Raw genomic sequence first — 22295 nt, forward strand, 5'->3', positions numbered from 1 at the left:
GATTCGATCTCCAGAAAAAAGAATCAAACTGGTTGAATCTTCCAGAGAAGAAGGGTAAGCGCTGTGTTTGCCCTCCCAGATCATTTTCTTTCACTTCCTCTGCTAATGTTTGCATAGAGTTGCCCTGATAATAGGAGAAAAGAACCATGAACATCGCAGATGAACGTTTATATCCTGCCTTCAGTCTTATGCGCCTTTAGATTAAGGAATGTTTAGACAGCGTGTTCATGCTAAATGCCTGTTGGAAGTGTACTGTTTATTGGTGACCTGATGCCATGTTTGCTGAAGTAATTTCACATGTAGTGCTGTAGATGTCTTTTTACCAATTTACATATTTCGACCTCTGAATTCTGATTACAGCTAAAAGAGAAGACAAAAAGGAGAAACTGGATGACTGCTTCAGACAAGCCCTCTCTGTCATCAACACCTTGGTGAGGCTAACCCAGAGTCTTTAACCAGTCCTCAGGGATGAATTTTGTTGGAGTTTTATCCCCGCTTTCTGGTGGCCAGGCCCAGCAGAAGCAAAACACAGTTTCCCAAAACCCTCAAGTGACTGAAGGATCTGTCTGCAAGCAGGTCCATTCGCCAGTTTACCTCAGACTATTTCCGTCTGGCCAAATTACAGACATGGTCCTTAGCTTAGAACCTTTGTGGTGAGCAGTGAATTAGAACATAGGCAATCAGGTGTTTTTAAGGAATATTTCCATTCAGCTAGGGTATCGAGATTATTCCATTCTCCAGATCAAAGATGTCTAGAACATGAGGATTGGACTTTCAGATCAGAAAAGAATCTCCTGTGGACCAGTTGGATAGACACTGGAAGTTTTTATTTCTTGGCCTTCCTCTAACTAAACTCCATACCACCCTCTTAAGACAATCAGATGTGTCAGACCGTTGGTTTAATTTACAGCTTTGTTTTAAATGCATTGCAGTTCTTAGGACATACCCTCTTGGATCAACTTGACTAGAATGAGAAACTCCAGTCTAACCACCCATATAGGGAGTGCCTCACAGAGCATCCTGGTCCCTTTATCTCCATTTAGAAGTTGCCTGTTAATTTGAATTATTTGGCAACTGGCTAAAAGCATCTGTTCTTTATTGATTTTGGTGGATTCAATTTCAGAAAGTGACTTTTTCTGTCCTTGTTACCAAACTCAAAGGGTCATTGTGTGTGCCTAGTTGCTCAGTCGTGTCTGACTATTTGTGGCCCCCTGGACTGTAGCCTGCCAGGCTCCTCTGCCCATGGAATTTTCTAGGAAAGAAAATGCAGTGGGGTGCCATTTCCTACTCCAGGGGATCTTCCCAGACCAAGGATCGAACCCATGTCTCTTGCATCTCTGCATTAGCAGGTGGATTCTTTACCATTAGCACCACCTGGGAATCCCAAACTCAAGGGGAGTTTAATACCTTAATGTCACCCTTCTAAACACCTTAAACATTAAAAGTTTCCAAATTATAATCTCCCATGTTTATCTATGTAGATATTATATAGATATGTATATCTATATACATCTCCGTCCTTGAGAAAGAGCATGAGAATTCAGAGCTTTAGGATAATAAAAACACAAAACTTAAAAAAGAAAAAGGTACGGAGCTCCAGGGGCAGATGGCAGGAGCGGTGGTGACAGCTCCCTGCATAGGCCTGTAAGGTGTGTCTGCTTCTGTGTCTCAGCTGCGTCCCTCCCCTTGCCTCCACCTCTGCCCACCTCTCCTCCTCCTGGGGGCATCTTCTCCTGCTGCTCCTGCAGGCTCCTCCCTCCGTCTCTGCCACTGAAGCTCTCCTGGCCTCTCACCTCCACTTCCTCCACTGCATAGTGGTCTGCCCCAAGCTCCCCTGTGTCACTCATGGGTCTTTTACTTGCACCCCCTTCCCTTCCCTGCTTCTTCTTCCGCTTCCAGGCCCACTGGCACAGCTCCCTTGATCTCCAGAGGATGGGACTGTGGCAAAAGACCAGCAAGGGGCCGAAAGCTGTGGCTGCAGCCAAGCCCAGGCACTCTGCCCAAGCGTCAACTGCTTCATCAAGTTAGACTTCTTGGACATTCTGGATAGCTTCCCTCTCTGGTATGCTGTCCTTCCTCCTTAGCACATACCTGCCCTTTTACACACCCTCTGTTATTTATTTATTTATCTATTCATTCATTCATTTATGCTGCACTGTGTGGCATGGGGGATCTTTAGTTCCCCAACCAAGGATTGCACCCTGCATTGGGAGTGTGGAGTCTTACCGCTAGACCACCAGGGACGTCCCCACCCTCTGTTATTTAATCAGAAATCTCCTAACTTGCACTTTGCTCCGTATCAAATCTCCAAACACATACTTTTCCATATTTTCATATTCTTGTTCTTTCTTTACCTCTCTTCTCCATTCCTTCACTTTCCTATGGCTCTGCCAATCCATCCCCGGATAATGGCCAACCAGAGATGCTGGGTAGGAAAGCAAATCACAATGACAACAGTTTGTTGAGCACCTACTATGTGTGAGATGCTGTACCAGGCACTGAGAACACAGCAGCAAACAAAACCCTGACCTTCAGGGAGAGCTGACACTATAGCAGAAGGAGCCAGACAAGAAATAAGATAAAGAATAGAACATCAAATAGCGATAAGTGCTATAGGGAAAAATGAGGTCAGGAATTGGGCTGCGTATTGGCTGAGAGCTGTAAGTTTGGAGAAGTTGTCTAGAGAAGGCCTCCCTGAGAAGCTGATATTTGAGTAAAGATCAGAAGGAGGTGAAGGAGCAGACATAAAGATACTTGGGGGAAGATCAGTCCAGGCAGAGGAAGTGGCGACTGCCAGGGTCCAAGGTGGGAGAGGAGAGAGGTGAAAGAGGAGGGATGGTGTGAGCCCACTGGAAGTGGAAGGAAAGGGTGTGGGACACACAGCCTGTGGACCACTTTGAGTGAGGTAGGGGCAGCCACAGACCTATTTCTACTTGCAGCCCCTTCAGCATGTTTTTGGTGTTTTTAAGATTCTTTTTTCCTTTAAATGCGGGCCATTTTAAAGTGTTTATTGAATTTGTTCAATATTACTTCTGCTTTATGTTTTGGTTTTTTGGCCAGGAGGCATGTGGGATCTTAGTTCCCTGACCAGGGATCAAACCCGCACCCCCTGCATTGGAAGGCGAAGTCTCTTTCAGCTTGTTTTTGGAAAGTACTTTGAGCCCAAGGTGATGAAAGCTGTAAAATGGGAAATACATTGAGGCAGAGGGAATTCATACCCAACCACAGTTTTTTTTTTTCCCTCTGTCCTATGGAAGCAGTGAGCCCTGTCCCCTTTCACCACCCTCCTTCTTTGGCAGCAGAAGAAAGGACAGCAGCCCTGTGGGTCTGGCCTCTGTCCCCGCCCTGCTCCAGCTCTTTGTCTGTGAGGCTGTGAGTGAATGGAGCCTTGCCTGCCACCTGCCTGTGACTCACGGGCAGTCCGTCCATGGAGGGACAGCCAGGGCGAGTGAAAGTTGATCAGTGGGTGGGAGGATAATTCATCTGACCTGTGCACAATCAGACTGGCCTCTGCAGTCTCTGCACAGAATCAAAGGCTCAGCTGGAATTTCAGTGCAAGGCGGGGGGCGGCAGAAAACGGGAACTGAGTTTCAGGGTGGGCTGTGGGAGGCAGCCACTCTGCCTGACCATGGAAGAGGGGTAGGCATGGGCTTCTTCCCCTGCACCCTGGACAGGAGAGGCATGACCTCTAAGGGCTCAGCTGTGTCCTCTAGCGAGTTCTGCAGCCACAGAGCTTCTGCAGTCACACGCGGCAGCCTCACTGCAGTGCGCGCTCCTCTCCCTTCCATGCACCACTTGCTCCGAGCTGCCTGGCCGCTTGGGGGTTGGGGAGTTGTCTTCTTAGAACACCGGCTGCTGCCAGGGCTCAGGGCTGCGCTCAGGGTACCCGTGCCTGCCAGCCGTGTAGAGGGAACGCAGACCCGCACCGTCAGCCCTGAAAGGGGCTGTTTCCACTTACTCAAAGGGTCCTCCCTGTGGTCCCTCCCCACATGTCCTTCATGCTGACTCAGGGGGTCCGTGCTCCCAGGAGGACTCAGGTGTTACCTGTTCCCACCCCCAGGACACTCTGCATCCCTGGGCCTAGAAGAGCAAGGCCAATCCCTCTGGGTTTCCTTTAGTTTGAAGGTCATTTTTTATCCATGAGGTTGTTTAATTCTCAGGACAGCATTGTGGAGCAAAGAGGCAAACTATTGTTATTCCTTTTCGGTGGAATTTGGCCAAAGTCTCCTGGGGGGTTGAAGCAGACTCTTTTGAACATACGTTGAATCCTAGGGAGCCTCTCCCCACAAAATTAGTATAGAAGGAAAACACTTCCAACTAGAGCACAGTTTGGGAAACACTCAGGGGCTCATGCTCATGTACACACAGAAGCCCCGGCATGTGAGTCCCACGAAGCAGTGGTTGAATCTCCGAGGACCTGTGCTGAGGGATGCTGGCCCTGTCCTGTCCCCTGCCCTCAGAGTGCTGACGAGCAGCAAAGCCAGCTCCTCAGGTACAAACGCCCTGGCTGCATCTGTCTGTCTGTGCACGCACATGTGTGTTACATATATTTTATGAATTATAACAGACTTAAAGTATATGTGACAAAGATATACTCACCCCCACTCCTACCCAGGGTTACCACTGATCAGCAGTTGGGTGTGTATCCCCAGATCTTTCCTTCCTTTCACCCTTTTCCCAAATGAACACTCAAATGTACATTACTGCTTTCAAAAGGAAAAATGGAATTGTCACCATAAAGACTGTCCTGTATATTTTTTTCTTAGTCACATATCTTGGAGACATTTTCTTAGTCACATATCTTAGACTCTGCCCTGTGATGTGGTGTGTCTTCCATTGTATAGATGAGCCACAGCTGGTTTAAGCATTTGCCTCTTGATGGTCAACTGAATTATCTCTAATTTCCAGTGCTTCTCAGACATAACTCTTTGCATCCTGAAGTGTTCTATAAGTCCTAAGAGGTTGGAAGGCCAGAATTCAAAAGATACAAATCTTTTCAGTGTTTGTACCAAAACGTCTATCAACCTGCTTCTGCTGATCTCTGTTCCTCCATCCTCAGCTGACTGTGTTAATAGCCATGCCATACAGGTTCAGTCACCATAGCACAGTGTTAACACCATCCTCTAAAAAATTCCAGCCCAAGGAGTCTTCAGAGGATGGAGTTTTCTGTGGATCGAAGCCACTAATAGGGGCACAGTGACACTCTTTGCAGCTGTGCTCACTGGCAGCCAGCTACGAGTACTCATCCTGGAGGGAGAGCCTGAGCCCCCGCAGGTCTGTTCAGAAGTGCTTGGACGAGGCTCTCCACTCGGAGACTCAGTCCTATGTGTTCAGGGAGTGCCTTCTCACAGGGTTAGAAGTGCCCCCTTGATAATGACCGTGGTTCCCAAAGCAGACTCAGGACCTAGGGTCTGACGGCGCCTCAGAGTATCAGGTTCATCCTGTAAAACCCAAGTGAAATGATTGCTGGAGCTCTGCATCAACTTAATACTAAAAAGAGCTTATTATGCTCTTCTGTATACCTGACCTTTATTAATCCACTAAATCCTCACACTAGGCCTAGGAGGGAGGTTTTATTATTATCCCTGTTTTATAGATGGGAAAACTGAGACACATAAGAGGCTGATTACTTGCTCCAGATTACGTAGTTAGTGAAAAGGAGCCAAACCAGTATTTGGACTCAAGTCAGTCTGACTCCCAAGGCTGGGCTTTTAGCCACTGTGCTTTGCTACCCAATAGACATACACTATGTTTCCAAGTGGTAAAACACACACACACACACACTTTTTTTCCCTTTCCTTTTTTAATATTTATTTTATTTATTTGGCTGTGCTAGTCTTAGTTGCTGCTCGTGGATCTTCAGTCTCTGTTGCGGAATGTGAATCCTTACTTGCGGCATGTGGGATCTAGTTCGCTGTCCAGGGATTTAACCTGGGCCCCTTGCATTGGGAGCGTGGAGACTCAGCCACTGGACCATCAGAGAAATCCAAAAAACTGTTCTTAATATCAGTGAGGATAAAGACAATGGTTCCATGGCTCTTCAGATGGAGCATGTGTTTCAAGGTAAACCTCAGTCCAGACTCTCTCCAGATAGTGTCCTTGTACATCAAAACCCAACTTCAAACACCAGAACTTGTTACACATACCGTATTTGACCTTGTCCTTTGTCCAGCAGCCGGACGTGAGATTTGCTCAGGCCCCTTAGCCTGTCTGCTGCTGTACTTAGACAGCTCTTGTAAATTACTCATTGAAGGACCTGTTCTTTCTGGGGTGGCTAAGGCAGTAGACCTTTGAGGCTGCAGAGCTGTGTGTAGGGGCATAGAAAATGTAGCAAGTCTTCCCATGAACTCTAATCAGAATCCAGAAATGTCTCCTTAAAGGTTTTTTTTTTTTTTTAACTTTTCACCTCCTATGAAAAGTTCTCAGATTTCACTATCTCAGAATAATAACAATGGATGGTTTTAATTCTTGGGTATATATTTCCTGCATATATACACTGATACCTCTATTCCGTACCATTCCTTCAGAGAAAAGAAAATGAGACTGGAATTCATGGGCTTATTTTGCAGAAGGGGAAAATAGGGTTCAGAGAGATAAGTTCTTAAAAATGGAAAGAGAAACAGGGAGAAATGACTGAGTGCACTAGAGCAGAGAAGCTTCTGATATTATTCACTAGGTTTTTTGTTTTTTGTTTTTTTTTTTGCTCTGCTGGGTCTTAGTTGCGGCACACAGGATCTCAGTTCCCTGATCTGGGTGGAACCCTGGGCCTGCTGCGTTTGAAAGCGAGAAGTCTTAGCCACTGGACTCTGGGGAAGTCCCTATTCGATGGTTCTTATAGGAACGAGGTAGCCAGCGCCTAACTCCATCACAGAGATGCAGGGGCGCCGAGGGTGCGCTCCTTGTGAGGAGCCGTTTCGGAGCTGCAGGAGCATCCTCTCTGCTGGGGGCCTGGGGACAGCTACTGGGCCTTTAAGTGGTTTATTAAATGATGTAAGATTTAATCTTCATTGACTGCCTTAAGAGCTAAAGCCTGCTTAGAACAGTGCCTGGGTGGGGCTTTTCAGAGGTACAGCCCTAGTCATCACACGCATAGGTAGCTGGGCGCTGGGGAGAACAAAGCCGCCTGCTCCAAGCTTCCAGAGTCTCTAGAGCCTGAACAGGCTCCGCCACCCCCACCCCGCCCCACCCCCACATTCACGCACACCTTAATTAGACCACACAGCCACTTTCCACACTTTCAAACCTATGGTGACCATATTAATATCCTAGGGAAGGGCCAGCCTGAAATTAGCCTGTCTGTACTAAAAGAAATGTGGTACCGATGCTTCAGAGAGCTGGGCCTGGGGTGAGTCTCCACCCTCCCACCACCACTTCCCAAAGAAACTATATCAGTGTTGTTCAGAGATTGCAAAGAACAAGGCTCCAGCATCTGCCTTGTGGGAGTTTCTCTGTGGCCAGGGCCAGGACCATGTGAGAGAGAGTCGTGGGGACTCTGTGCCCCAAAAGAGAGCAGCCCAGATCCACCACCCTAACCTGTCCTTCAGGGAGGAAAAGCCCTCCATGCACAGAAATCCTATTTGTGAAACAAATGAATCCTGGTTGCTTTGGCAACTCTCTCCTCCCTGGCTTTGCCCCGGTTATCCTGGAAAAAGCAGGCAACACTTTTGCCAATGGAAAGGTTGTATCAACCCCATTCCAGGTAGATTCAGAGATCTGGGGACTGACACGCCTAGGTGGTCCCATCTACCTCTGTGTATCTCCTTGGCTCTCCCTGTTAATTTCTACCTCAAATTGATGTCTTTTCTCCTTTTCCTTTTTACCTTGTGGCTCAGTAGTTCATTGGTTCATTGTTAAGTCTTTAAGGTCACTTCATTCAGACCAGTGTGGCAGGCAGGGTGCTGGGTAGATACTCGTCTGCTCTGGAGCTCAGCTCCAGGACTGGCTGGTTGGTTGCTGTCCTCCGGGTGCCAGAGATGCGCTTGCAAACCCATGTGAGGAGAATCCATGGGATGCGTGCTCAATGCTGGATGCATAATAGAATCTCCTAGGGAATTCAATAAAAATTCAAGCCTGGAGCTCACCCCCAGTGATTGTGACTAAATTGATCCGGGATAGGGTCCAGACATTCATGTTTTTAAAAAACCTCCTGGAGTTTTAAAAGTCTAATGTGCAGTAGCCAGACGTGAGAACCACTGTATTAGCTTATCTGGTGAGAAAAGGGTGGCAGGGGGCAGGAAGAGAGAAAGAAACAGAGTGTGTGTGTTAAGGAGGTGTCCTGACAAAAAATATGAGTGTGGGACATATTGGGGGGGGGGGGTCTCTCCCTACAGAGGACTGATGGGAACTGCCCCTACCATTGGCTCTTCTCCAATTGCTTTTATGGATGATGGAGCTTTGGACCTCCTCTGTGACAGTGACTAACTGTGTCTTTAATCAAGAAAGAGGACATGAAGCAGAAGTACCAGCACATTTAAGAACTGTGGTTGACAATACGGTAACAAAGCCCAGGTGAATGTGGAACAAGGTTACCCTTAAGCAGTTTGTTCCCCTCCTGTTGATCCTTGATCCTGCAACTGAGGCTCTAGGCTGGGATTATGTCCCGATCAGGTCTGGGAAAAGTGAGTGTGTGCTTGTGTGACGAACGAGTGTGCACGTGTTGGTTCTGTGTACAGTATGTTATGTGCACGTGTGGGTGTGGACATGCCCATGGGTACCAGCACCCAGAGAAGACAGCCTCTCCCCGGGCAGGAGTGAGATGCTGTTGACATCACCATTCTTGGAAGTAGGTTTTTTTCAGGAAGAGCATCCTCTCAGGATGCTCCTAGAGCCCACATTTAGAGTGCCTGCCTCTCCTCCCCAGGATCACCATGACCCTGGATGAGGGGCTGAGTGGAGGTTGACACCAGCTGGGTTGTGCCAGGCAAATCCTGTGCCCTGGCTCAGGGTTGTGTTGCCAAGAGGAAAGAGTGTTTTTGGAATTCACTCAGAGTTGCTGGATGAGCAGGCCCAGATCTATATACTCCCTTCTTCCCTGCAAAAAATCTCTTGAACAGTACGAGGGATTTAAATAAAGCAAGTTACTGGAGTTTTGGCGACCACTAATCCTGTATCCGGGCCCTCCCAACTCCCTGCTTTTTCATTATACTGAGGTTGCCAGACGTTTTGAATGTGAACCCCTATATGATGCTATATCCCACCCAGCACCAGTTTCTATGAATTTACAATTTATATAATTTTATTTTATATTATTATTTTTATGTATTTACTTAATTTTTTGGATGTGCTGGGTCTCCACTATTGCATGGGCTTTCTCTAGTTGCAGAGAGCTGGGGCTGCTTTCTAGTTGCAATGAGATGGCTTCTTGTTGCAGTGGTTTCTCTTATTGCAGAGCATGGACTCTAGGGCGTGCGGGCTTCAGTTGTTGTGGCTCATGGACTTAGTTGCTCCGAGGCATATGGAATCTTCCCAGACCAGGGATCGAACCTGTGTCCCCTGCATTGGCAAGCAGATTCCTATGCACTGTACCATTAATAGAATATTTGGAGAGTACAGAGAAAAAAGCAAAGAGAAAAATTCATTGATCTACCACCCAAACTTGATATTAATATCTGGGTGAATTTCTCTCCTGCCTTTTAATTCATAGGAGTCAAAAGGAAACAGCAATGTTAAATGCAGTCATTCATACATGATGATTTTTGTATCCTGCCTTTCCATTTAACATTTGCATTATGAGTATTTTTGACATATTCTTACATTCTATTCCTGAACATCATATTTAGTAGCTACACAATATTCCACCAAGAAGGTAGATTATTCTTTAAAATCGCCTTCTGGATTTCTTTCTGCATTCACCTGGGGGAGGGAGAGGAAGGAAGGATGGCCAGGAAGAGCTTTTCCTGTTCAGGATTCCAAGAAAATCATCTCACAAGTTTGGCTTGATTCTTCATTATCATGTGCCCTTCTAATCCTGACCTTCAAGCCAGCATAAAAGAACCTGGCCCCTTAGTAGGACCTGGCAGCCCTGCCTCCAGTCGAGCAGAGGCCCCTTAACTTGAAATGAAAACGACCCTTCCATCCAAGGAGAGAAAGACTAGAGTTAAAATCTAACCACTGTAACTGCAGGACAGAGAAGTCCTTAAGTCTCCTTCTTCAAACGTAGCACCTAGAAATGGTACTGATTACAGACTACTTGTCGGTAAGAGGGGAGAGCTATGAAAGGATAACTTTGTTTGATGGTAGCTGCCTGGCTGCTGTCAAGGCACGCACCTTCCACTTTGAATTATGTATTAACTAGTATTGCAGATTAAGCTGCCTTGAGGAGAAGGCCCTATTTAGTCACCTGGGAGACGTAGCCTGCTGCTCTTTGGGGGCCAATTTAAATTTCACCTTCATTAGCTTTGAGAGGTTTTGATTGTGGTCAGCCCAGAGGAAGCTGATGGGATGAAGCCTGTAGCCATTGGAGGAGACCTCATGGCTTGGTTGCCATCCTCCATTCTGCTTCGCTCTGCTGGAAGCTGTGGGCTGGATGCCAGGTGGAGCACTGAAGCGTGAGGTCAGAGGTCAGAGGGAGCTGTGGAGCTAGAACATCCCTCTACCCCTCCTCTGCCCAGTGACTCTAGGCCACCAGTGGGGCAGAGCAGCACCTGGCAGGGCGATCCCACAGCTTCAAGCCTGAGTGGTGACGGCAGGGATCGCACAGCGGGCTCCTATTGGCACAGGTATTTTAATATCTCATGGGTTTGGATTTGAAAATTTCAAAGGTGAGATTTGTTTGTAGTAGTGTTGGATTTGTTTGTAGTAGTGTCGGATTCAGTCTCCTCAGACCCGCCAGAGCTTTGAGAATGGCCTCTTCAGCCCTCCGAACTCTAGAAGTCTCTTTCCCTTGGTTACTCCACCACCTGTAGTCTCACTTGTGCCCCGGTAGTTGACACTGCCAGCCCTTACCTCCGCTTCCTGAAGGCGGCACCAACAATTCTCACAACAGCCTTTTCTCGCCCCTTTGTTGTGATTTATCTGCCTCCTAGGGCTTCTCAGATGGCGCCAGAGGTAAAGAACCCACCTGCCAGTGCTGGAGACATGAGAGACTCGGCAGGAGGAGGATCCCTTCTGCCTCCTAACAGGTCTCCTACCCAACTCCTAGTCTTTACCCCAAAGTACCAAACAAGACTTGTAACCTCTTACTGCTTTGCTCTGATATCTTCAGTAGTTCTCTGTTACCTACTGGATAAAACCCAGACCATTGTGTCACCCAAGGCCCTCCGGAATCCATCCCCAGCTTCCTCCTCTGCAGGTAGACTGTATCAGGCACTTTCTACATGGCAGGCAGCGATGCAGGTTCTTCAGTGTAAATTTTTTGTTTCATCGTGACTGGTCTTTGCTGGACTTCGAACACACCTCACACATTTCTCTGCTGCTGCTGCTGCTAAGTCGCTTCAGCCGTGTCTGACTCTGTGCGACTGCATGGACTGCAGCCTACCAGGCTCCTCCATCCATGGGATTTTCCAGGCAAGAATACTGGAGTGGGTTGCCATTGCCTTGTCCAGACGCATTCCTCTACCTGCTTTTTTAGAATGTGTGTTTGGCTACGTCAGGTTGTTAGTTTGTGGCATGCGGGATCTTCGCTGTGGCTCACTGGCTTCTCTAGTTGCAGTGCACAGGCTCAGTAGCTGTGCTGCCACGAGGGCTTAGTTGCCCTGCACCACATGGGATCCTGGGCTTCCCTGGTGCCTCAGATGGTAAAGAATCTGGCTGCAAAGTGGGAGATCTGGGTTTGATCCCTGGGTTGGGAAGATCCCCTGGAGGAGGGCATGGCAACCCACTCCAGTATTCTCGCCTGGAGAATCTGCACGGACAGAGGAACCTGGCAGGCTACAGTCCATGGGATCACAGAGAATCAGACACAACTGAGTGACATAGCACACATGTGGGATCCTAGTTCCCCAACCAGGGATGGAACCCATGTCCCCTGCTTTGGAAGGCCAATGGATTCTTAACCACTGGACCACCAGGGAAGTTCCTCTTCTATACACTCTTATTTGTAAATGATGCCTTCTGTCTAGAATGCTCCTGCCGCTTTCCGTGGAACTCTGCCCAGCCCATACCAGCTCAGAGATCTCTTTCCTGAAAAAAATCTTCAAATTCTTCTAATTGGAGTCTCTCAGCAACATTTAATTATAAACTTTCTTCTATGGTAACTTAAGTTTTCAAGTGTATTTGTCTTCAAAATGGATAACCATTTAGACAGCACAGACCAGCCTGAGACTTTGCTGTGCCAAAGCATTCTTCTCAGCTCAGAGCAGGTCATACATGAATGTTGAAATACTGCATGAACCTTCTGCCACAGAACTGAATAGGAGGCTTACCCTCTGGAACCTGGGTAGCAGCCAGTTCAGCACCCTCTGAAATCATGTTTTTAAGTAATTGGGTATGGAATTATTCCTATTTCTAAATCCCCAGTGGTAAGCAGAGATAAATGTGAGCTTTGTTGTATCAGCCCCTTAAGGATTCCCCAACCCACCTCCCCCTGAAGAGACTAATGCAAATAGGGCCCAGCAAAGTGGATGTTAATTACAGGCAAATTCTGCCTGGCCACAAGGGTAAAGCTCTCCTAGCTGTCTGATCACACCAGGTCACCTGGCCCTGAAGACCAGAAAAAGAGAATTTGCTCCCCAGGGGAAGCCTTTTAGGGGGCCAAGCCAGTGGATATGGGAAGAGTGTTTACTGTTCTCATAATGGTGCCCTGGGCCTGCTGTTTATTTCAGAGGTTTTAATTGACTAGTAGGTGGTGCTATACCAGCTCACCACCTATAAACCTCCCTGGAACCAGCTGAGTGAGTTAGGCACTAAGCCTGTGGGACAAATTTAGAGTCTTGGAAATTAACTAGGCATGAGATGATCGCAGAGCAGCCCCAGGAAACTTGCACGCGGAGAAGTCATGCTGCTGCGTTGCTGAGGGCAGAAGGGATCTTTCCAAACTGGCTGCTCTGTTCCTTAATTGTCTAAACAGGTCACTTGCAAGCAGCCAGTTGGCTGGATCTGACTCAGACACATTTGGTCTGACCTGTGGAGTGTCTTTTAACGTTTGAATTTGTAGCTAACACTTCAATAGGAGAAGACTTCACATAAGAATCTGAATTTCTGGCTTCTAACAACAGAGCACCTGGCCACGCTGGGCCATCCCTCTCAAAGGGACATCTCCTTTAAATGGGGCGTTCACTTCCCACCAAGCTGGTCACTCATAGCTGCCCAGCCTCTGCTTGTTTCCCCTGCTCTAAAAATTTGTAGATTGCAAATTTGGGTGGGAGGTAGAATTAGATAGCTCCTCCAGTCTGGCAAGCCCCTGGGTGTAGAGGCAGTAGTTAGAGCTCATGGAGTCCTTAATGCAATTGAGACAAGGCATTTTTCATGAACACTGAACTTCCTGCCACCAAGTGTCACACCCTGGAGGGATAGGTGTGTAGAATCCATAGCATTGGCAAGCAGATGCCATTCTCTGGTTGAAGTTGGCTGGACTTAACCTTTACTGGGCACTAACTCTCAGTCAGTCTTTTCAAGCTTTATGACAGTCCTGTCAAGTAGTCCCATCTCTGGGATGAAGACACTGAGGTTAGTGCCACATGGCTAGTGAAAGAACTTACTCCAAGGGCTTAACCAAGGTCTTCTCTCTCTCCACTTGAGCTTCAGTAGCTGTGGTGCATAGGCTTAGTTGCTCCTTGGCATGTGGGATCTTCCTGGATCAGGGATCAAACCCATGTCCCCTACATTGGCAGCCAGATTCTTAACCACTGGACCCTCAGGGAAGTCCTGAACACTTGTTATAAAAAGCACACACACAGAAAGAATGTTTAAACTTGATTTTCTCAAGCAAGAGTCCAAAATGATTTGGTTTATATACTGCAAGATGGGAGTGGGTGATGTGTCAAGGGTCTGTTTACCTGGGGGACTGAAGGGTGAGCTCTGTGGCCCAGCTGAGTCACGGTGAGCCCCTAAGACTTCTGAGAGGAGCAACTTGGAGACTGCAACTCACATTCCTATAAACTTTCGTAGCAATTGTCCCAGGGGTATCCAGGAGATATGTAAATTCATTTTTTACTAGTCTTCAATTATAATACATCCAAGATTTTCCGAGATTTAGAAACCATTGTGTTCAGCTGATTGTAAACTAACTTCCTTGAATGCTAAGAACTCCCCATCTCTCCCTAACCCTACCCCACCCCACCTCACCTCACCCAGGTCTAGCGTCAGCTTTGGGGAACTTGGAAACCTCTGGTGATAAGGTCAGTTGGGAATTTAGGAAGTCGTGGGTGTCGGAAGTAAAGGTGTAAAAAACGGGGAGGAGGAATTGGTTTTGGCTCTAGGACACAGGGAACTTTCAAGGTTCTTGCAAAACCGTTGCAGCTCTTGAAAGCCTTAAAGTCATCAGCGCCCCACTGCGGAATTCAGAGCTTGTCACAATTGTTAACACTTTCTTTGACCAGTTTTTTTGTATTTAACGAGTATTGTCTTCTGAGCCTTCTTTACCCCCAGCAGGAAGGTTCTGCTGTTTTGGCTTTAGGGAGTGTTCTACACAAAGCACAGCCCCTTCGCTTGCAGCAGTCGGGGGATTTCTACCTGCTTGGTTTGCAGGGTGAGTAGAGTTCGAGGCTTAGAAGACGGGGCGCGGGGCAGAGGGCAACTGAGAGTCACAATTTTGGAAGCCCCTGTGGGTTATACTGAAGTTAACTGCGCTTCAGGTTCCAGGTTGAGCACAATGACCCCCTCTTCCCTGGGCAGTTGGTCCCGGGCCGAGCGCGGCGGAACTCGGCTTTCGGCTTCGGTTGGGGAACCGCAATTTCGGAGTGTGCAGAGGCTGCGAGTCTTTCCGAACAGGAGGAGCCGCGTCCACTCGGGACCCTGCGTCCCGCCGCGCGCCGGCCGCGTGGGGCCACCCCCGGCCGAGCCGGGAAGGGGGTGCTCCTCGCAGCCCTCGGGGGAGCCCTCCCACTCTTCCCAACTTTCCCGGCCCCAGGGCCGGAGGAGGGCGCTTCTCCCGGCGGGGGCGCGCTCGGTACTTAAAGGCTGCTCGGCGGGGCCAGCGCTCGTCAGTCGGAGCGCGCGGCAGCAGCGGCGCACCGTGAAGAGAGGCGCGGCAGCGAGGAGCGGGAGGAGGGGCATGGAGCCGCCGCGGGCCTGCTGAGCACCGGAGCGCGGGCAGCCGGCGGCACGGTGAGCGCGGGCCTGGCCGACCGGCCAGCCCTCTCGGAGGGGCGGGCTGCCCGAGGGACCCGGGCGCGCCGGGCTCCAGCGGTGCCGCTTGCTGAGCCCCGCGGACCCCGCCGGCTCCCCCAGCCGTGTGGGTGCTGCATGCAGCGCCGCGAGGCGGGCTGAGGGCTGCGGCATCTCCAGGCTTCCCGGCGGCCGTTCCTGTAGCCCCCTCCCCACTGACCCCTCCTCCCTTTCTTCCTCCATCCTTTCCTTCTCCAGCCTCTCCTCCCTTCCTCCCTTGCGGCTCCCGTTTTGTGAATGGATTAGGAGGTGGACGACGGTGAGGGGCACGAGGCTGGCTGGAGTTTCTCGCTGCCCCAGGCCCGCCCGGGTGTGCGCACCTGTGCAGGCACCAAAATTTTCGGCGCCCCGGTTACTGCGGGTCAGCCGAGCCATGGCCGCGAGTACCCGCGGCCTGGGCTCCCCTTCCCTTGCGGCCTCGGAGGGGCTGGGAGGGCGGCCAGGCGCAAAGGAAAGAGCCCGTGCCCCGCGCACAAGTTTCCGTCCTGCCGCGCGTGTGGGCCCCGCAGAAGGGCACACCTGTCAGCTGGAGAGCCTACAGACTGGGGAGCCCCGCGCAGCGTCGGGAGCAGATTGGCGGCGTTCGTCTTCGGCTGAAGGTTTCCTCTTTCCCACGTCTCTCGGTGTAGGGGGAGGGCTCAGAGAGCGTCCCCAATCTCTTGCCCTTGAAGCCGGGTGCGCATTAACCTACAGGGGCCGAGCTCTCCTGGATCTCCTCTGAGCAAAGGGGGTGTAGGGGGACAAGAGGCTCCTCTCCGCCGGCTTGAGGGGTGACACGGCCCCTTGTCTGGGCAGGGCCACTTGAGGCGGAGCTGGCACCAGAGCCTGATTGCACATGGGGTCTCTGGCTGCGGGACCTTCTTGGGGCCTCTGTGATGTAGGGGTGCCAGGATAAAGCCTCTAGTTCCTGAGCGGGGGAGGAGGGGTCCTGCCCCGGGAAAGGAGGGGGCCGGCGACACTGAGGATGCCGCCTTTGTCTGCAGGCACACTTTGCCAAGGTAGCGCCCGCCTCCCCCCACCCCCCAGGAGGTGAGTGGGGCCTGGTCCGACTGATTCCTTGCATTTTCCGTTTCTTCCCGGCTGGGTCGTGGGAAACGGGCACGTGGGTGTGGCCGGGACCGCGTTCGTTAGAAAGCCAAGGTCTGGTGGGGGTGAGAAGCATGGCTAGTGTCTTCCGGGCTGCGTTACCCTGGTGGGCACCGCCTCTGGCACTGCACCGAGGCGGGGCGCCAGCGCCGGGCAGGTTGCTGGGTTGGTCTCGGCGCCCCCTGCTCTTTACCAGCGCGCAGGCAGGCAGCAGTGCCCGCAGCGCCCCCATGGCATATAAGCTCTAGAGGGGGGGTGGGGGCGCTCCTGGGTGGTGGATGCAGGGCCTAGGGACCCGTGGGCTGCAAGCGCATACGAGGGCCCCCCCCCCCCGGGGTGGGGGACAAGGACGGCTGGGAATCCTGCAGAGGAAGCACACGGCAGGCTCCCCGGGACAGTGGGGCAGAGCGCCCGGAGGCCGAGCTTCCCGGAGAGGTGAGGCTGCCAACAGCACTTTCCGGACCGAAGCTGCTGGAATGCTGCTGAGGCCTGAGTCTCCGGTTGATTTAGGCACCGACTGCGTGTTCCTCACCCCTCCTGTGTGAAGGGTGGCAGGGGAACCAGCCCCTAGAAAGAAAGTGTGTTTGTGTTGAGGTGGCAGTCAGGAGTCAGTTTGAGTGAGACCCAGACTTGGAGCAAGCTTGGAAGTGAGACCCCTTTGTCTGTAAAGGGTGGGCGGTGGTGGTAACAGGATTCTCCAGATCAGGCAGGTGGCAAGGAGAGGAGATGGGATGAGGGCCTCAGAGTGGAGGGCAGGGAGCTGTCCTCATCAGCCTTCCCCCAACCTCTCCCCTCCCCCACTCAGATAGTCCTTCAGGGCTACTAATCAGTATAATGATTTACCTGGGACCTATGGAACAAGAAACCATTGGAATCGCTCCCCAGGGGAGTTGCTAAGTCCCAGAGAATTTGGGCAAGATCAGGCAGCCAGGGCGATAGTAGGGCTCTGTCTCCAGCACAAGGCTTCAAGTACCAAGTGCTAGACTCGGCTCACTAAAACACAGCTCTTTCCAGATGGGCAGATGCTAGAAGTCCTGAGTTTTCCTAACAAAACCTGCCAGCATTTCCTGGAGTAGCGGGGCAGGGGTACATGGACAGAGATTGCACGCGGGCACTAGGACCAAGTGGGTGGGGCTTCCCGGGCAGGCACCCGTCCCAGCCGCTGGGCTGCTGCAGTGGTGCTGCAGTCCCCCTGGTGCCCCAGTGCTGGGCTTCCAGGAGGGCTGTCCACACCCCAGCTCTCATTTCCTTTTCTCTCCCTTGTCTGCTTTTCCTGGTTACTTTCCCTTTCTTTGCTGCCTCTCAAGTCAAAGAGAAAAAGGTGAGAAAGCAGAGAAGGTTGGTAAACTTTCTCTTACAGATTTAGTTGTTTTGAGAAAGGGAAGCTGTTTCCTCCTTTTTTCCCTCAGGCACCTCTTTATGTTTCCTGCTCTTTCTCATCTTTTCCTTCCCCACTTTCTTCATGGTGTGATCCCCTGGTGGGTGTAGGGCATAAAGTCTGTCTACCTGCCCTTGCCCCTCCACTTCCTCCCTCTTCTTGGCTTCTCAGATGCTCAGAGCTTCCTCTGGCCTCAGGCTCAGCCCTACTGAAGCTTGCCTGTGAGAGCGTTGGGTCAGGTAGATCCCAGTTCTGCCACCAGCTAGGTCTCTCTCAGATCTCTCTGGCTTGGGTTTGGCTAATGATAGTAAATGCTGCTTTGAGTGCTTTATGTATACAACCCATTAAATCCTCAAAGATGTTAGGAGGTTAGTGCTGCAACACACATCTTACAGGTGAATAAACTAAGGGGTAGAACAGGCACACAGTAAGTGGCAGAACTGAGTATTCTTGCCTGGAGAATCCCATGGACAGAGGAGCCTGTCCTCTGTCTATACTAAACTACTAAACTCAACTACTACTACTATTAGTCTGGCTTTCGAGTCTCTAATCTTAGTCATGCTCAGTAAATGGTGATGGTTGTTATTAGTGGGTCATTTCCCTGGGTCTAGGCCAGGCCCAGAGAAAATGCCCCCATGGCCATTGACCAGAGAAGCTGCCTCCTGCTGACCCACCTCTCGCACCTTCTCCCACCAGATGCCGGTGCAGCTGACAACAGCCCTGCGCGTGGTGGGCACCAGCCTGTTTGCCTTGGCAGTGCTGGGTGGGATCCTGGCAGCTTATGTGACAGGCTACCAGTTCATCCATACAGAAAAACACTATCTGTCCTTCGGGCTGTACGGTGCCATCCTGGGCCTGCACCTGCTCATCCAGAGCCTATTTGCCTTCCTGGAGCACCGGCGCATGCGGCGGGCAGGCCGGACCCTGAAGCTGCCCTCCCCACTGCGGCGCTCGGTGGCGCTCTGCATCGCTGCGTACCAGGAGGACCCCGACTACCTGCGCAAGTGCCTGCGCTCAGCCCAGCGCATCGCCTTCCCCGACCTCAAAGTGGTCCTGGTGGTGGACGGCAACCGCCAGGAGGATGCCTACATGCTGGACATCTTCCATGAGGTGCTCGGCAGCACCGAGCAAGCCGGCTTCTTTGTGTGGCGCAGCAACTTCCATGAGGCGGGTGAGGGCGAGACGGAGGCCAGCCTGCAGGAGGGCATGGACCGCGTTCGGGACGTGGTGCGGGCCAGCACCTTCTCATGCATCATGCAGAAGTGGGGAGGCAAGCGAGAGGTCATGTACACAGCCTTCAAGGCCCTTGGTGATTCGGTGGACTACATCCAGGTGAGGGTGCCTCCCTAGGTGTGTGTGGACGTGTGGATGTGTCCAGCCAGCGAGGCATACTCTCCTGGGGAATTTTAGGTCCAGTCAAGGTCCCTTGTGTCATGTACTTTCCTCCCCTACACTTCAGAAGGCAGTAAACACAGTAATTTTCAACAGCTGTCCTGGGGTCAAGAAGACCTAGGCGGGAATCTTGGATCTGCTGGTACTTAACTCTGTGAATCTGAGCAGATCTCTGGAATCTGGGCAGGTCTGTGGATTGGTATCCCCAGAGTGGCAAACAAGTATGTATAGCATTTATTTTATACCAGACACTGTTGTAGGTACTTCATATGTTTTAGTTCTTTTAATCCTCATAATATTCCTAGGGGATCGGTACCACGCTTATTTCTACTTACAGAAACTGAGCCTGAAGTGCAGTTGCCTAAAGCCTAACTTGCCTAACTGTCACACAGCAGTAATGAGCAGAGCCAGGAGTTGAGCCCAGGGTGTTTGTCCTTATGCAATACTGCCGCACCATTGGCAGAGTGGGGATGAGCCTCTTCATACAGTATGGGGAAGAGCAAAAAAGAATCATGCTCCAAAGCACTCGATAGTTTTAGTTATGGGTTGATGAAAAGTCTCACTCTTTCTGGTGTCAAGTTCTTGTCTGTAAGGCGGAGGGACACAGGTGGGAATCACCCCCCGGCTCAGTGCTGCAGCCATCTTGGCAGGGCCAGGACCCCAACAGACCCTGCCTTGCTTCCAGCTGAAGCGGGCATTGACACCTCCTCTTTGGAAATTTTATTATGTTGACAAGGTAACATGGCTCCAGTTTTCATATAACAAAACCTAGAGAAAACTGATCAAAGATTATGCATCTCAGTGCCAAGTGGAAACTGACACCCAGGACCCAGATTTGTGGTCCAGCGTCTGTTCGGTCTCTGTTCCTGCCCTTCTCCACATGTGCCCATCGCTTGGATGAACAGCAGCTGCTGTGGCCGCCCACCTACGCACCAGCACAGTCTTGCTGACAGCGTGTTGTGTACTCCAGTATTTAAATTTTCTATACAGTACCCACCTAAAATTAGCTTGCTGCAGGTTTTTTTGTCTTGGCTGTTTGGAAAGTTGCACCCTTGCGTAAGAGTTGGTACACCTGCCTCTTCCTGCCTTCCTAGGCCCAAGGGCCTCCTCAGCACCAGAGAGGGAGGGCTGTGAAACAGGTCTTGACTCTACAGTCCATTTAGGGTCAAGGGGCCTCTGAGACTTGCCTGTGGACTCAGACGACTTAGAAAAAGCCCTTGAGCCCTGGCACAGGCTAAAGCCGTAGTGACTGCTGTCTCTTCCCTCGAAGCACAGGATCCCCCCAACCCTGCCCTCCCACACCTCCTCCTTTCCTGTGTGTCCGGTGGGTTGGAACCTACCTTCCTTTCAGTGTGTTCACATGGGCTCACTGCCTGGGGCAGCCCTGGGCCTGCCTGTCAGTGAACACTCTGGATTTCAGTCTGTCTTCATGAGCCCCGCTGAAGGTGTCTTTCCCTCTTCAGAAGATAAGCCTGCTTCAGCCAGTGGGGAAGCCCAGGCAGCCAAGAGCGATAGCCTTTCCTAATCTTACTCAGTTGGAAAGACCTCCCTGGGGTGAAGGAAGTGCCACAGTGTGAGGAATCAGAGTCAGGGCTGGAGTAGTTGCGTGACCAGCAGTGCTGGGAAGCTTGACCTGTAAGCTGAGGAGGTTCTGGGAGTGTGGCCTGAGGCTCCTGCGACCTTCCCAGTCTGGGCCAGTACTGTAAGGATGTGTCAGCGGGGAGGCAGGAGGGAATGGCTGCGATGACTGCCTGGTTGCCCTCTGCCCTCCGCTGCTTGTCTGCAGCACTGAGGCTCCAGCGTGGAGAGAGAAGCAGAGTGTTGGGGTGCAGCCCCCTTCCTGCAGGCTGGCAGGCTCTCACTCAGCAGCTTCAGTAGAAGAACTTTAGGCTTTTGCAGAATAGGTTCTGGGCTCATCTGTGGGTACTGTTTCTTGCTCTGTCAGGGGTCAGGAAACTAGTTCCCCTACCCAGTGGTTATCTGGGATTTTTACACCATCTCAGTAACTTTCTAAAATGTAGACAAGGAGTCAGGCAATAGGATAAGTGTTTGTAGTACAAGGTTCAACTATTAACAATAATTGGTCACCCAACAGAATCAAACCAGGAGTCTCCCATGGAGAGGAGGGTGGATGGGCAGGATTTGATCCAGGTTCTGAGCGGAGGAGCTGCTGCCAGCTTCTAGGCCCACCCAGGGCTGGAACCTAGGCGAGAACAGCCCTTGGCTCTGCTGGGCCCTAGTCTGGGAGTCCCGGCCCGCAGGGCACAAATGGCCTGGCAGCCACACTGGTGGGGCTGTGGCTGGGCTAGATACACCCTCCACTGGGGCTGGCTGGCTAAGGGGCTGAAACAGGGCAGCCCCGTTCGTGATGATCCGTGAGCAAGCTTTGGTGGTAGCCTCCGGCAGGAGCCATTTCTCAGCCTTCTGAGCAATGTCTGCTGGCCTTGCTCGAGTCACAGTGCCTGTCAATCTGATTTCAGTGACGTTTTCCTTTCTTCCCAAGGACCTCAGAGAAATACATTAAGACCACTTCTGAGGAGCCTGGCTCAGTCAGGGATAAAGATCTGTCCAGTACTAGACACTTCTCCCTTTCTGTGCCCACCACTGAGAGTCCCCTGGGTTCCTCTCTCAGCCAAGCAGCTATCAAGTCGGTACCTGAACTCTCCTGTTTCTTTCCACCCCTTCTATTTGGCATAGGTCTCTTTGTTAGTGGTCTGAAGTGTGTCTGGTGAAGGGGTTATGTCCCTCAGGCAGTGAGCCACCAGGGGTGGGTGTGTGGGTGTGTCTGTGTCAGAATGGACTGACAGTGCCTTCCTTCTGCAGGTATGTGACTCTGACACTGTGCTGGATCCAGCCTGCACCATTGAGATGCTTCGAGTCCTGGAGGAGGACCCTCAAGTAGGGGGAGTCGGGGGAGATGTCCAAGTAAGAAGTAACCAAGGATTCCTGGGGGTGGAGGGTCTGGATTCTGCTTCTTCATCTAATTGGATATACTGGGGAAGTGTGCATTTTGTTTTTGAAGGGGGTTTCCTCTTTGACAGTTTCATTGGCATTGAAGGGCTCATCTGCTACCCAACCCCTTTCCTGTTCTATTTCCACTGGAGGGAGGGAGGGCAGAAAATAAGTGGTATGAGGAGAGCCTGTGCTGCTGGGAGGGGCACAGTGTTCTGAGGCC

At 51.0% G+C, this 22295-nt stretch overlaps 1 protein-coding gene across 4 annotated transcripts in view; it reads left to right on the plus strand.

Moving 5' to 3' along the window:
* Nucleotides 1-22295, plus strand: part of HAS3 (hyaluronan synthase 3) — a 26997-nt gene continuing 4702 nt past the window's right edge. The window contains exons 1-4 of one of the 4 annotated variants that reach the window (XM_043898923.1): nt 1-54; nt 361-431; nt 18425-19060; nt 21944-22045. In XM_043898923.1, the coding sequence (XP_043754858.1) occupies nt 18425-19060; nt 21944-22045 (738 nt within the window). In that variant the 5' untranslated portion in view covers nt 1-54; nt 361-431. Of the gene's footprint in view, nt 55-360; nt 432-13308; nt 14627-15075; nt 15205-16692; nt 16786-18424; nt 19061-21943; nt 22046-22295 lie in introns of those variants that run through there. The other 3 variants (XM_043898921.1, XM_043898922.1, XM_043898924.1) reach the window with 3 other exon arrangements.

The sequence above is a fragment of the Cervus elaphus genome, chromosome 4 (assembly GCF_910594005.1).
Source record: "Cervus elaphus chromosome 4, mCerEla1.1, whole genome shotgun sequence".
In the NCBI taxonomy this organism is placed as follows: Eukaryota; Metazoa; Chordata; class Mammalia; order Artiodactyla; family Cervidae; genus Cervus; species Cervus elaphus.